Source organism: Apteryx rowi, unplaced genomic scaffold, assembly GCF_003343035.1.
Source record: "Apteryx rowi isolate R43461 unplaced genomic scaffold, aptRow1 scaffold_312, whole genome shotgun sequence".
NCBI classification, from domain to species: domain Eukaryota; kingdom Metazoa; phylum Chordata; class Aves; order Apterygiformes; family Apterygidae; genus Apteryx; species Apteryx rowi.
The window spans coordinates 363,387-379,959 of NW_020449553.1; the positions used below are offsets into that span (position 1 = coordinate 363,387).

The window sequence follows — 16,573 nt, forward strand, 5'->3', positions numbered from 1 at the left end:
CTGTTTTGGACTCCAAAATTATCACTCTTGACAGCTTATATGAGAAAGTGCTCTGTACTTAATCAGTCTGCTAACTGCATACGTGGGAAGTGGAGAAGGGGCGGGAGGAGGGGAAGAAAAAAAAGGAATGCACTGATATTCGAAGCTTTGTTTCAGCCCACTTTCTGAACTTACCACTTTTTCCTTAGAGCGCAAGACCCCAAGCTTCCCAAAACGGACATGAAAAGGAGAACACTGGTATGTCCCATCCTGCTGCCGGACCACAATGACATCAATGCATCCTGAAAGAGTAGCCTGATTGATGCCTTTGTACAGCTCCTTCACAGTAACCAGGACTTGACCTGCAAGTTGTCCCACGTAGTTCATAGTCTGAGACTATGGGAGAGGAAGAAAAAAAAAAAAAGAAAAAAAATGCATTTTTTTTTTTAATCAAAATAGACGTATATCATCATTTATCAGTGAGTCACTTACTTTAACAGGTTTAACACAAACATCTTCAAAAGTTAAAAGCATTTTGAGCCAGTTCTCATATTACTAACAAACTTCAGAGTTATAAAATGTTCTTAATCATAATAAGTTATTATTATTTCAATATTTTAAAGTAAATCTTAAAGTATGTAAAGTATGCAATTTTTAAATCCCAAAGGCCTAGATTCAAATGATGCTTAATTCCTCAGGTAAGCAGAAAAGACCAATTCATTTTCTGAACACTGCCTATTATTTAGTACAATTGATCTTCTGTTGAAAATGAAGGTACCTGTGCATCAGTATGAAAAAAAATCTAAGCATCAGGAAATGTTTCTGTAGAATTCCTTTATATATAACTCTTCCTTTACAGCTTTGTGTTTTCAAAACAGCTAAGTCACCTTAAAAAAAAATATCAAAAGATTTAACAGGAGACAGAAGCTGCCCAGAAGAGTGAGAGAGAGAATGTGAAGAAAAAATAGATGGAAAAAATCAATTTTTTTTCCTATGCAAGTAAAGTAAACCACCAGTGAATGTATTTCATCAACAAACAAGTACTGAAAACCTCTTGCAACACAAAATTATGAACTTGTCAAAGCCTTCTTGAAAAGCACTGCCACCCATCTTCAGTAGTTAAAACTGAGACAAGCAAGACTTCTACCTGCAGTAGAAGATGCCAGACAATCAAAGTTACTGAGACTCTTCTATTAGCTTCAGATTAAAGTAAAATTACAATAGGTATCATCTATAGTTACAATGTATACAACTTCAAGAAGCTTGTACATATACTTCAAACAGCTGTTGAAGTACAGCTTGCTCAGAGAAAACACTGTGAACCTAGCAGTATCAGGACCTCGCAGAACCTAGCAGTTCAGGACCGTGTCCTGAACTGTGGCCTAGTAGCTAACAACCACCACTATTTCTACAGAAATTATGTCTAAAAAATAAGCACCAAGTTCTAAGTATCACATTTTCATATGTGAAAAGCAAGTCCTAGTCAAGTTTACTCACTCATGTGCTACATTACTTTAAATGTACAGAGTTATCTTATCCACTAGCTACTTTCCACAGGTTTCACAGTTTCAGTCAAGTGAAAACAAATTTTTACAGTTTCCGCTGTTGTTCATACTCTCTGGCAGCAGAAGAATTAACAAGAACAACATGTAGATGAGGTGAAGAAGTCCATATTAGATGAGAGTGAAGAATTTAGTAGAGAATTCAAGAGAAGGAAGATACACAAAGAAAGATTATGCTATAATCAAACACTGGAAAGAAAAGAGAAATGCAAAGACAAAGAACACATGCAGTCACTTACTGAATACTGTCTAATCCATTAAAACACACAAGCGTCATTTTGAATGACTTAGTCATTTCAGACTAAGAATACAGTGTGAACTGTGACTGCCAAGAAGAAATGAAGACCAAAGATTTCTCAGAACACCTGAGCTTTGAAAGAAAGAGGAAGGAAAACAGTGAAGGTGTTCTAAGGGGAAGTACCCAGGGAGGATGCAAGTGCAACCCTTCCTCATTCTATCCTCCCGCCGAAAGACTGCTACAACCTCATTTCCAATACATTCAAGCAACTACATGACTCTGAAGTTAAGGGCATTATTTGGAAGAACAACGAGCCACTGCAGACAAGCAAAACACATAACACTGAACATATAACTGGGCTTAAATTGTAAAAATTTAATTTTAATATAGTATTTCTGCAAATAAGCTTAGAGTGGGTTTCTTTGTCTATATACTAGTTTATTTCTATTAGACTCTGAACAGGGTTTCAAACTCGATTCAAGACTGGGATTAGGATTTTTCTTAGTGGCTCTAAAGACGACTGTATATTGYACTACAAGAGTTCTTCCTCCTGATACCATTTTCATTATCTAGGTAATTACACATTTTTTTCAGTTCTGAACCTTCAAAGTCTTCCTTATAGTAGCACAGAGATTACTGCATTCATTCAGAAGGAGTTTGGGTTTTTGTAGCATCTAATGGTGCCAATATAATTGTAAATACGCAGGAGATTGAAAGTAGTTTTCATAGATTTGGGTCAGCTCTAGAAGTATTTTTGCCCCGCCTCAGGCTTCTCAAGCCTAACATATATTACCTAATCATATTTAGATTTTGAAAAAAAATTCCTACCTCTCCACAAGATTTTAAAGAGAAGATGAGGGCTTGCCTATCCAGATTTAAAACTCTTTTGAAATTATCCGCAGAATCACTAGGCTAGTTAACATGCTAGAGAATTTTTCTGCAGTAGCTTTTCTACTGGTTGGTGAAGACAAAAAGAACAGGCTATCAGAGTGTGACAAATGAGATTAGCTGAATGGACTCCCTATCAACATTGATTGGTAAGTAACAAAATTCARTTTAATCTCTAAGCAGTTTCATATACAACTACAAAGTTGACTGCTTGCTAACAGAGATGTTTTGAGTTGAACTAGTAGCTCACTCTTGCCAAAAAGGGGAGGTCCCACTTCATCCCTTCCTCACCACACCCTTTTAATGAACTGATTTTACCTCACTGACACAGCTGGCAGAAGACTACCCATGTTTTTCTTTCACTGGGTTAATAAATTAGATCAGCTCACAGAGATGAGCATGTCGAACACCAGACAGTTGTGAGGCACGCTGCAGCACCAGAGAGCTGGAAAAAAAGACTGCAGCAGGGAACTGAACATCTTCCTTTTGACAAGTGAGCTATTATGTTCTGCAGCACACGGAATTGTAACCCAAGACAGAAAAGCAGCAATATCACTGTTTTACTGTTTAAACAATTATTCCTCCTATACACTGACAGCGAAACCATATTCTAAGTTAAGGGGAAAATTCGCTGGTGCACAGTCTATTGTGACTCATGGCTACACTTTGGCCACTTCCGGTGAGACTCTTATTGTATTGGTTTACATAGAAAAGTTGATTTCAAAATGCCAAGAAGGCTGAAATTGTTAAAAGAAATGTTTGGCACAATCAGGAACAGGAGTTCTTAACAGAATCTCCATTCTTTATATTTTATTTCAGTGAAAAGGACTTAAAGTGAACATTAGCAAGACATTTTCTATCATTTGAGTAGCAAGTATTTAAAGGATCAGAATATCACACCAGCAGCTAAGAACTGAGTTCAGTTGATAAATACCCTAGATTTCCTCACAGACATGGTAACTGACCTTACCTGACCGCAGCAAACCACCCATAAAACTCACAGGACTGAAAACATTCGCCTGGTGCATATATACTCTCCTTTTACAGTAAGGAAAGTTATTTCTTTAACAGATCTCGGTTACATTTGTCTAGCTCACAGCAAAACCACTTTTATGATCATACATAAATAATACAACCTCTGTGCATGAAAAAGTTACGAACCTTTGAACTTATTAAGTATTAAAAACAAGATTTATAAAGAACAGAGCTCCTTATGACCTAAGTTTTACAGCAAATGTTGTCTTGTACATTGTCAGTAAATAAAATTCTAAATCAGACACTAATTTATACTATTGCCTATCAGGTTGTAGTTTTATTTTTTGTTGTAATATTAATTCATAAAGAAGGATTTAGATATTATCACCACAGTCAGAAGGAGTTCCCACTTTTCTATAGTGAAGGCACCAGCAGAAAAAAGGTGCAGGAAAAAAGGACCAAATATGTGCTGCATACATCAGAAGTGGTGGTACTTTAGTAGCTTTGTGTAACATAAGGCTTACAAAGCATCTTCCAGAAATAAGTAGCTTGCTAGCCCTACAAAACAACAACATCTAGCCACAGAGCAGTTATAATTGAAAAGCGCTACTTGCAAAGGCAGAGTCATGCAGGGGAAAAAAAAAAAGGCTATATCAGAACTTAAAAGGTTTTATCCACCTTTATTGATGCACATTTTCCTATTCAACAACAACAACAAACTGAAAGAACACGACCACATATTAAAAATTCAACTCCTAATGTAATGGTTCAGTTTGTGTGATAAAATATTTGCTGYTTAAGAAGGTCCAAACTGTTGCAAGCAAATGTTCGATTAGAAATAAAATATCAATACATACTTGAGAAAGATAAGATGTTACATTTAGCTCAAATGTCAAGAGAAAACAGCTAGGAGATTTTAAAGTTTAGGTTTTTGCTTTAAGTTTTATTGCATATTTTTTGGAAGCTTGAAGTGAGCAGTGCTGAATCTGACTAAAGATAGCAGCAATGTAACATATCTGTGTTAATTCTTGCAAACGTGATAGAAGTATCACAGATTAAGAGGCAAGGCAAAGAATTTACTAGATAACACTCCCTTTGCTTTTTCAGGCTTAAAAAACATTTGTTAAAAATGTCATTGTTCTGAAAGCRGAGAGAAGCTGACAGCAATTTACCTTCATAATCTGCTACAAGAAACTAAAAAGCATGCCAATTTCCAGTTCTGCAATTCAAGATAGAAGTCTGATGGAAAAGATAAGTTAAGCCAATGCTATTTGGCTTTTAAATTTTATTTATTTTGATATCCAGAGTATACACATTACCTGATGCAGCCAAGTTCCAAAACTCTGGATAAAAGCTAAAATTGAGTTAGCTCAGTACTGCTTACTCTTCTTCGATAGCAAATCAAAAAGCCAAGCAATAACTAAGAACCCACAGCAAAAAAAACAGTTTTTGTGACTTTTAGGGCACCAGAGAGATTGATTTTTGAATGTTTAAGCAATACTTCCCAGTTTACAAGATGAAAATATTAATATGACTACAATAAGTGCAACTGTAAGTGGGAAAGAGGAAAAGACATCTCTAAAAGACATTATATTATATCATAAAGAAAGATTTTTTTCTGGCAAGAAGTCATTACACAGCAAAAGACAAAACTGAAACTTTTTTTTTCTTGAGAACATAAAAGTAAATACAAAATAAGGAAAGAAAATGTTTACTTTAGAAGTTCAAAAGCAAAAAATAAAATTGTGTGTCTCCATCTGTAAAATACTCAGATCAGTCTAACTAAAATTAACCCTGCACATGTTGGTTGATTCCTCATGCCATGAGATGAGGAACAGACTAGCTCTCAGAAACAATGATTAAACAGTACTACAGCTCAGATTAAGTGTCTAACATATTCTACACAACAGATATCCAAATTAAACTTTCAAAACCAATCACCAGGAAATGCTCATGTTTGTATAACTTGAGATGGAGGTTTTGTGAAGAGATTTTATCCATGTAATATTAAGCAAAGACATTACTTTTGGCTACTACAAAACCAATGTGTTTTCCTGAATAATTTTTTACATTCTTTGGGAATACCCATATGCAAGCACACAACAGTCAAAAGGCTGTCCACAAACTTGCATTTTCTGTGCATTTGGAGCACTGCTTTAGCAAAGGCAAACCATTTTCTTTTTGTCATTCTGAAAGCCAACATGCTTGATACAGGTGTACCTTCTAACTTAATCCAGTTTCCAATAATTGACTGCAGTGCCTTGTACTGACCATTACAAATGCCTGGCTCAACAACATTAAAAAAGTAGCGCATGTTACTCAGAGGCAAGCTATCAGATATTTTTGCTCCACAGCAAGATAGTTTTAGTGGGCATGAATTTCAACTGTCACTGTAAAAAAGTTACTTAAATGTAAATCTTAGCTTACAACAGAGTATTAATATATCGAATTTATTTTGACTTACATTTAGAGGATTAAAAGGTAGTCTAACACCACATGATGTAAACAGTGAAGTTGCATTYGTTTTAAGAGATCAGGTAGAAAGGCAAAACAAAAATCAAGTATAGCCTTGATTTTCCTCAATTTATCTTTTCTTGCCTATATTTGCGTGTATATGTATTTATGAGGAAAGAGCTTTGCTTAACCAGAAGATTTTGTGTCAAGCATTTTACTAATTTTTGCTTTGTATCCTAAAAGTACTGGAGGAAAAAAAATAATGTATAAAACAGGACCACTGTAGCACCAGATCTACTTGTCAAAAAAAAAAAACCCAAAGAACAAAAAAAACCAAAGACATCTTTGCTCTTAAGTAAAGATTTTAAGTGTGGTTTAGGGTTGCTCCTAGCACTGCACACAGCAGTTACAGAACAAAAATGGGAAATTGAGCAAGTCTGCTAAACACCTAATTAAAGTTTTCCATGTAGTATTAAGCACAGGCAGTAGATTGTTAGATATGTTAATTATGCTATAGGGAATGATGTACCCATACTTAGCAATAAATACATCAAACTCACCAAGATTCCAGAAGGAACCCTTTCATGGGCAGCAACAACAATTCCACTGAAGTCGTCTTCAAAATCATACTTCTCTGAGAAATGCATCTCAAACTCCAGCAAACTAACTTTCCATAGTACAGGTAAATACACAGCTTACAGTCATAACATAATCTTGTATCAGCATTTCTCTGTTTTCATAGAAGCAGAAGAATTATGTAAATCTTCTGGGCTGTAGTCTCTTAGAGAGAAATGTTTGGTATGCTTTCCCACACAGGGTTATGATTAAAAAGGAAGTGCTTCTTTAAGAAAACTCACATAGAAACTCCCTCACCAATAGGCTTTGCTTGAAATGTCACAGCCCCCTTGCACTCTCCGAGATAAGTAATAACATGGACAGACTTTACCATGTGTTTGCACTGATAGGTAATGATCTTGTACATACGCTAAGTCACATGACTTTGGGTGAAGCTTCCATGGAAAGAAACAGGGATTTAGTTAATGATTCTTAAGCCATGCCTACATTGGCTCACTCAGAGACTTTTCACGCCACTGTTACAACTCCACCACTTGTAGCAACATTGGAAGTTCTTGTTCCGCCAGCAGCACACAGAATTAAAGAGTGCCAGCTGCCACTCTGTGCTCCCTGCTGCCTCTGCTGATGGTTTCACTGAGCTAGCTTTGAGAATTTTACAGGACAAATCTGATGACTGTTCAAGGTTTGGTATTTGTGAAAATTGGGGCTACTTTTTTTTAAAAAACTGTTACAATGTTATTTTAAAAGGGGAAAGTGATAACTATTCTGGTGCAAAGTTTATACTAAAAGCATACGAAAATAAGGTACATCAAAATAACAATTTTTTCCTGTGGAAATTTTCCTGCTTTATTTAAACCAAATTGTTAACGCAGTATAATTTGGGTGTGCAGACAATGCATATGAGTTTACTGTATACCTAGCTCCATGACTGAGAATAAAAATTAACTTTTGATCTGAGGAATTTTAAAATAGCATTAATTTTCTAAATAATATCATGGCTATGTGAAATAATTGAGGAAGCACAGTATTATAAAGAAATAGTACTACCCTTGAAATCTAGAAATAGGAGACATATTTGCTGAGAACCATTCTCTGAGAAAATATTATATTTCCTCAACATAGACAGGTTCTTTCACAGTTCTTTCATTAGCTTAAACACATGCATCTTCCCCCCCCATGTTACTTTGTGTCTGCTATAGAAGACTGTGCAGGTCTACTTCTTGAATTAGAAATGAAAATAGTCTAGGATTCTGCTACCACTTTCACTCCGTCCTCCTCTAAGAAGTTTTCTTAACTGATACTTTAAACTCTAATGCAGGGACAATGAATCACTTATTGGATGCAACCAAATGGTTTCTGGATTTCTAAAATAATACAAGCACTACACCCAAGGCCAAAATTAAATCAATCTTGATGACAAACTCCTAAACTGAGTGTTGGAATTGCTACATCTGCAGTAAGGTTACAATAAACTGCTACTATTACTGGGAGCTTTCTTTACATACTGAACAAGTTTACATTTAATGTGGCTCTTCACAGGAAAAATCACCAGGTTCATTAGCACAGATGTGACAGTTATTCATAAGATATTAAGAATAATAACTATGACACTCAATTTTCCTCTGCTTGTTCACCATTCTTGTCTGTATCATGTGTGTTCCATTAAAATATGGGAAGAAGGGAAGTTCACAAGTAGAGTGAAAATCAGCTTTGTAAGATACTGATTCTTTTCAAACACTTTTGACTTAGCTTTATGTTATTTTTTGTGTACAGTTTTCTGTCATATCAATTATATTTTAAAATTGTTCAGTATTTCAGATTGACAATTTCTTCAGTTTATAAAAATGTTTTTGAAGACAGTCTTTCTGGAACACAGGCAAAATTGCAGTAACAGCATTAATTTCTCAGCACCAGCAGTAAGATAAGATTTAGACAGGTAGTAAGTTTTGCACACTAAATAAGCCTCCTTGGCTTTTATTTCTCAACATTAATAAGCTAAATAAAATGTAATCCCCCTCTGAGTAAGTTTGTTTTTAAGTACTATGTTATTTACTTACAAGTTACACAGGAAAATTAGCTTCAGTTTTCAAAAGCAAATACCCCAAATTTAGGAAGTATTAGAAGTAACGTCTTCCATGCAGCCTTGGTCCAGCTCTTTGGTGTGAGYGGAATTTACTGTGGTTTAGCCCCAGAAAGCACATATGAGTTTCTTCATTAGCCTCATGGAAGGGAATACTGCTGACAGAGATCAGTCAATGTCCTATAGTCTCTTCACTGCTCTGTGTGGGGCTACACATCTTATCTCATTGCACATTAATCAAAAACCCTGATACAAAGTATAGTTTCATTTTTAAATGGTATTTTTCTATGGTAACCTTCATAATATACTGGAGTGCATTCATTTCTTTTTACAGCATCCCAGAGAAATGCGGTACTATTTTTTTCACCCACACAATGGAGAACTCTAGCCAAGAGACTAAGAATTAAAAATACATATTTTATTTTAGCACAGTTAAAACTTGACCTTAGAGAGTTTCCTTGCATTCTTTACCTCTTGATATATTCAARACATTGCTTCCATAGGATTTATTTGTAGCTGCAAATCAGATTTACATACCCTAGTTGATCACTACCAAAAAAGAAAAAAAAAAAATCTGATTGCCTGTGAAAATTTCATTTAAGTGATTTGATTGTACTGTATAGGAACTGCAGAAGTGTGGCTAAAACACAGCTACAGGACTTCTTTGCCCAGCTTTCATCTCTGTATGTCCTTCTAAGTTCTGGTAGGAAGGAAGCAGGAATCCTATAGACATCAGCTTCTATCAGTACACAATCACAGTTCACTCACAGATTGAGGTAAATTTGCTATGAATGAGATAAATCTACCATTCTGTAATTAACAAATCATAATACATAAACAAGCATGGGACATCCTTCATCCAACTTTTCACTAAATGAATGTTTTAGCAAAGTGGGGATTTTCCCCCCTTTGAAGCCTAGGAGTTTTCTCAGAGAAGATAATTATTTCGATACTGCCTACATCTTCAAGAGGCCTGGAATCTTTGGGTGCACCGCAATGACCCCTATCATGTGAGTTAAAACAGACAACTGGCACAGACTTTTATTCTCCACACAGATCAGAGACATTCAGCAAATACCTGATTTCTGCTAGCAAAAGGAGCAAGTGAGAATCTCAGGACACCAAGATTCATTATAGACAGGGGAACGAGCACACATACCATCCCTTCCATTGTACTTATTCCTCAAGCTTGATGACAACAGCCTGTCTCCTCTTTACCCTTGGCTCCTTGTCTCATTTTACCCCTCAATGCCAGGCTTCCTTGCTCAGAAGATCCTAGTTCATTTTGACAGGCTCTATATCCCATTTGTCTTCTTCACTCCATCCTACCCCAAAACCCTTTTCCTTTCCACATCAACTAACTCTTAAGCACCACAGTTCAGTCCCACACCTCATGCTTTCACTGGAAAAGGACTTTTCTCCCCAAGCCCCAATTCTGAACCCTAAATTCCATCACACTTGTTTTCAGTCACAGTCTGATTTTCAAAATATACAAAGAAGAATCGGGCACTTTACCACTTTGTTTGCACCCTAGAGACAAATGTGACTAGTGCATGAAAATAAATAAATTCCTGTATCCAAGTTCTTGATGCTAGCCCTGGCCTGAAGCATCTGCCTACTGAAACTGGAAACGAACCTCTGGTCTGTCCATCCGGGGGTAAAACACATTCAGTACAGCATCTTTGTTACAGTTAGCTGCAAAGGTCTATCCATACCGATCACGGACTTTTAAGCCTATTTCAAAGGCTAATCACTTTGCTGTATTCAAATAAATTTACATATGAATAACAGAAGATATCCTGAATAAAGACCATCTGTCTCAGATCCCTATGGAGGGGAATACCAGGACTTTTCTAAGAGAAAACAGCTAGAGTTTTTCCTCTAGTACATAGAAAACATATCATCGAGTTTCACCTCTTATAAAAAAACCCCGAATATATTTGCTAAAATTCTCCACATAAAGCTGAAGATGCCCAATATATAATTATGTGTGATGAAATTTTCCATTTTATCAAAGTTACATGCTACTAAAAATCAAGTTCTACTCAAAAATGGTGAACAAAATGAATAGGCAGTGTTACCTGCTTCCATTATCATTATCAGATGTTCAAAAAATATATATAAAAATAAAGAAAAAACCCTATCACAAGTAACTATAGCATGGTACAAGAATCCAAGCAGTTAACAGATATTGGAGAAACACTGCTGATACAAAAGCAATGCACTGCCCTCTGAACTGGTGTGATTAAAACAGAATAAAATCAGATGTCTAGTTTTCCATCTGCACAGCAAGATGGTAAATTCAATCCCTGCATGATCTCCCATCAAATAAAATCAAGAGGCATTCAGCTAAGACTATTCTTCAGTTCAACTGAAAATTTTTATATCACTAAGAAAAAAAAATATAATAGCAAGAAAAGAAAATACACAGTTTACTTGGGCTTGTCACTTTTGTAATGTCTCACCAGATACATCTGTATGATCTACTCTGAATCCTCTGATTTCAGTATTAGCGCACCCTTGCTTGTTTTAACATGAGTATTTTCTTCAGTCTTTTTAAGTTACTTTTTTTTTTTTTTTGTCTATAAAGGAACTGCAGTGAGAACAAACAATACTTTAGTAAGAGTCAAAACAATGAGTTTATTGATGAATTGATCTGTTCAATCAAAAAAACCCTTAATTTACATGCACACACAAAGTTCTTACACAGATGTAAACCTTAACGTCCTTCAAGTTACTGAGAAGAAGTAACTGGCTACCTCAAGACTGAACGCCTTCAGAACCTGCATGTGCATATCCCTCAGAAGTCTTCCACCATACTTTGACAGATATTTATTTCCAGCAGCACAGACTCTTCTACAGCTACATCATCCTTGGTTGAACTTCCTTCCAGAAACATATAACAGAAACCAAATTTTCCAAATATAAATTCCATCTGTCTCATTTTTACACGAGCTGGAAGAAGCAGATGAAGCTTTACTTGTATATTTCTAAAAAGCACTAAACACCTCCCTAATGGCAATCCCTTACCTATGCGCATTTTCCATAAGACTAAAGTTTCTTGCCATGGACCTCAGGTCAATTTATCCTTTCTTCCAACCTTCCAGCATTTAAAAACAAACAAACAAGCATCCATGCATATTTAAGCATGAAAAAGATCCTGAATTCTTAGCAGTGAATAATGTGATTACCTTCAGTATGGATACCTGAATATAAGATAAGATATGAGACTAGGACATATCTTCAAGTTGACAAGAAACTCCCCAGAAATATATTTATTCTGAGAAACAGATATAAGGCATACCCTAAAAGTTCTACATCCTTAATTTTAATATAGTGTATATAAACAAGAAACCTTCTTTATTTGGTAGACTCTCATCATTGTTATTTGAATTGCTGCACATGTACCAAATAGAAAAAAATCCATGAATTTAATCTGCATATAAGACTGCTATTTTATTAGAAAATTAAGTAAAAATGCTAGGCATCCAGAATTCCCCCACAAAGGTATTGATAACATTGAGATATTGGAATGAGGAAGATTAGATATAGCTGAGCAAAGTAGCGTATGCTTACTCATTCACAAAACAAAAGCTATTTATATTACTGATCAAGTTTTAATGAATGCAAAGTCATGTCTGCTGAAAGATATGCCTGCTCACCCTTAGCATATGGTAGCATGTCTGCACCATCTATATGGGACACCACAAACCTGTCAAAAGCAGCCTCACAGATTCCTTATTTCTGCTAACATGCGCACTTTTTATCTGGGGAACGAAAGGCACGAAGTCACCACCAAGATATTTTTTAAAGATCACTATGCTTCAGTTCTCATATCAAACTAAATTCTATCATTAGTCAAGTGAGAGAGAATTTATTTCATTTATAATGGAATCCCAGCTATGATTCATTATTTGAAAAGTTTCTTTGCAAGAACCTTGCAAAGAGTCCTTTACATATTTCCTTCAAAAGGCCTTTGATAACCATCAACCCAGAACAAGTACGTTTCCTGAGAACAGTTATGCAGTCTGAAAAGACTAGTAAGTCTAAAGACACAGCCTAAGATTGGCTTAGCATGTGCTGACTTTAGCCACACAGACTAATAATAGAAAAGTCTCCAGTGCACCATATTACTTACAATATTTTAAATCTCTGGTCTTGAACTTAAGAATTTTGGATAAAGAAAGGGACTAATTTTTTGGTTAAAGTTCTTATCCCTTCACTCAGTACAGATGACAGCAATAAGGAAGTCTCCCTTAGTTTTGGGGAAAGCACTGAATGACTCCAGACAACTTCTGGTGGTTACTGCAGGTYGTCAACTGACATTACTGCAAAGCTGAAAAACTGATAACAATAAAATATTTTACTAGGAAGGAGAAGCTTGAYGTTTACTTCAAAATTCCCTTGAAGTACAAGCACAAGAAAACATTAAATTTCTGTGCTTCCCTTTAAGATTTTTTTTTAAAGAAACATTCATTCTCCCCCCATCCCCCCCCACAAAAAAGGGGTACTTGAGCTCAGTCCTCAAATACTGAGATATTCTGACTTAACATGACAGTTTCAGATCAAAACAGCCTGGATGCACAAACAGAAATGTAAGCACTAATGTTACTAAGTACAAGAATGTTTGTAACAACCAAGATGAGTTTTTATTTTGCCTAGCTATCCTCTCATTTTTAAATGAAACAATCTTTGCAATGGCAGATACATTGTTACTATGCTTGAAGTGGATAATTCTAGTTACATTTTTTCAATTCTCTGTATACCTACTCAACTGAGATATTTACGGAGGTGATCTTTGTACTGTTGTAGAATCTTAAAACACAGCTTAAATCAGATCAAAGGTTCATAGAGTAAGTACTCCTGACTAGCACTGCCAGATGTAAGAATCTTTGGGATACAGCATGTTACATGCAGTACTTTTGAGTATGAATACATTTTGAGAATGAATACATTCTGAGAATTTGCCCAATACTGTATGAACACATCTAACACATATGGTTTAGACTAGCATCTGATCATAAACGTATCACCCACTATTTTGTATAAATTCAACAGCTTTTCAATGTAGATGCCCTTACTATGCAATACTAAATGAGACACCAGAAGCTGTCCTATTATGCCTTTCAGACTGTTATGTATAATGTATTTGCAATTCATGATATATAAAAATAACTTTTAATCATTGTTTATAAGCCAAAGCTTTTTTAACAAAAAAAAAGGGGGGGGAATATAAATGTTCTAACTCAGCACAGATATTCTGTGATCACAGACAGAGACCTTCAAGAGCTGTTCTCTCCATTTTCCCCACATGTTGTGATCCTGCACTTAAAAAAAAGAAGATGGAAAAAAGAAGAAAATTCCAATCTGAAGTATTAACCATGCAAGCATCTTTCAGGAAAAGAGGAAGAAATTCAACTAATTTAATTTCTAGCTTTAACAGATGTTCCCTGTGTGGCTTTGAACAAAATACTTACTTCCACTACCAGCARCTTGATCTGATCTAATTAGATTGCAAGTTCTCTGGGGTAGAGACAGAGTCAAAAATCATGTAATACAAAGAAGGGCCACTGTTTGGTGTCTCTGTCTCTTAAGATAAATAATGGGATGTCAAGTGCAATAAGTGCAGTTTATAGATCACCATACTTGATCATGACTTCACAGGAATGAAAAAAAAATGCTGGAGGTAGAAAGAGAGGACAAAAAGTTCTCTACACTGTGATACTAGAATGTTTCTAATGTACTTTGTTCTAGTTTATGAAAACAAAGAACTTAACTTTGCAACAATCTGAAACATTAAGTACTATAAATAAGAAAGACCCAAGTTCATACACCAATGTTTTGGGGGCCAGTAAAAAACATATTTTAATACATTTAACCAAAAATCTATGCTATAAGCTTAATAATTTATACTGCAATTGCTTACCACAGCCTTTCAGCACCGTTCAGTGAAGAATAACAGATAATGTAGCATTTTACTCAAACTCCCTGACATCCTGAGTGACCATGATCATTTAGAAACAGCTTACCAGTTCTAATATTCTACTGTCTAGTAGTAATACATTTTTAAAGAGCACCTCAAAGATCATTCCTTCACTCCACCCAAAAGAGTTCCTCTTCCTTGATTTTTTTTTTTGTAGGAAGTGGGGTAATTGTTTACATTCATGTATGTTCTTCCTAGTGTACATATAAACTATGATTATGTATGCATATATACAGAGTAACATGACTGATTGCCACGCCCACACTTTGTGTAATACAAAGTGAAAGCATATGGGGGCTTCTGATTTTTCATTTTGACTAATGAGCACCTGTACATTCTTAAAATGTGTAAAACAACACATTTTATCTCTTCCAGTGTATTTTGTAAACATTAAAAATACAGTATTCAAAACTGTCCTGAGAAACACTGTTATGTCTTAAAAAATYACTGAGTTCTGTAGAATTATCTTTTATCTTCTTCCCCTCAGAATGGATCCTAAAATAGTACCTGTTACGGGATATGGCTAATAAATGCATTTTCATAAGAGCAATGAATTTTTGTTTGCAAGAGTCAGACAGTGTGTAGATCACCTTTTGTACAACTAGCCCAACTGCATCTGTGAGAAAACATTAAGTGCAGGCAAAGCACAGGTAAATTTATCGCATCATTTTGCTGGATGAAAATGCACATTTAAACAGCATATTGCCTAGCTCTGTTACAAACCATTGATGTCTCCAACATGCATTCAGTAACCACTTAACGAGAGGAAAAATGCAGTTCACACAAGATAACTTAGACGGGCACTTGGCAAAAACTCAAATGCACACACAAAGAACGCAGACAGTGTACTTCGCGTGATTAACACTTCATACTCCCTCTCCTAGGACGGATAAACAGACAAAACAAGCGCAAACCCAGGAATGCCCTGCAGCTAAGCAAGTTAACAGAAGCAACCTAAGAAATTCATATCCGTGAAATGGAAGGAGCCAGGGCAGCGAGGCATGTATCACGGCTTTTAAAATTGAGAGTTGCAACATTAAGCAGAGCCAATAAAATTGACGCTTCAAAACGGTACACTGCCCTCATGTCACCACAGGGCTGGAAGGCGCTTCCAGAGGTCACCCGGCCCCCGCCAGCAGGGCGGGCAGAGTCCTCCCCGCTGTGCCAGACCCGTCTAACGCCTCCGGCAGCGCGGAGAAGGGAGGACGACTTCCCCCTTCCCTCCAAACGCGCACAGCGGCAAGTGCCGAGGGCAGCCCAGCTCCCACGTGCCCGGCGGCCGCCTCCGCGCCCGGCCGGAGCTGCGGGGAGCGCAGGGCCGGGGGCGRCAGAGCCACCACAACCGCCGGCGCTGCACGGCCACCCGCTTCCGAGCGGCCGTTAAGGGCGGGGGCGCAGCGGCCGTTGCTCGGGGTGCGCGCGGGCGCCCACCACCGGAGCCCCCTGTGGGGCTGGCGCGGAGCGAGGGAGCGGAGCCAGCCCCACACCCGGCCGGGGGGGGGGGGGGAAGGACTGGGGGCAGCCCCACGGGCTTGCTCACTGCCCCCCGCTTCGCACCTACACACACACCCGCCGCGCGCGCCCCCTCCCCAAGCCGACTCGGCGGCAGCGGCCCTTCTCGCTTACCTCGAGCGAGGCCAGGCAGGGCCGGCGCCAGGAGAGGGAGGATGGATGGATGGATGGATGGATGGGTGGATGGATGGGTGGGTGAATGGATGGAGACAGGGAAAAGAAAAGGGCGGGGGGGAGGACTGGGGAGAGGACGGGGAAGGAGGAGAAGGGGAAGCAGCGCCCGGGTGGATGCGAACTGCGCCAAGCGGCGATGGTTGGTGCAGCTC

At 37.3% G+C, this 16,573-nt stretch overlaps 1 protein-coding gene across 3 annotated transcripts in view; it reads right to left on the bottom strand.

The window, feature by feature from the left end:
* Positions 1 to 16,516, bottom strand: part of LPIN2 (lipin 2) — a 48,692-nt gene extending 32,176 nt beyond the window's left edge. The window contains exons 1-2 of one of the 3 annotated variants that reach the window (XM_026070577.1): positions 16,362 to 16,516; positions 175 to 375 (exon numbers count right to left, since the gene is read on the bottom strand). In XM_026070577.1, coding sequence (XP_025926362.1) covers positions 175 to 366 — 192 coding nt within the window. In that variant the 5' untranslated portion in view covers positions 367 to 375; positions 16,362 to 16,516. Of the gene's footprint in view, positions 1 to 174; positions 376 to 6,656; positions 6,942 to 16,361 lie in introns of those variants that run through there. The other 2 variants (XM_026070575.1, XM_026070576.1) reach the window with 2 other exon arrangements.
* Between the last annotated feature and the right edge of the window lie 57 nt (positions 16,517 to 16,573).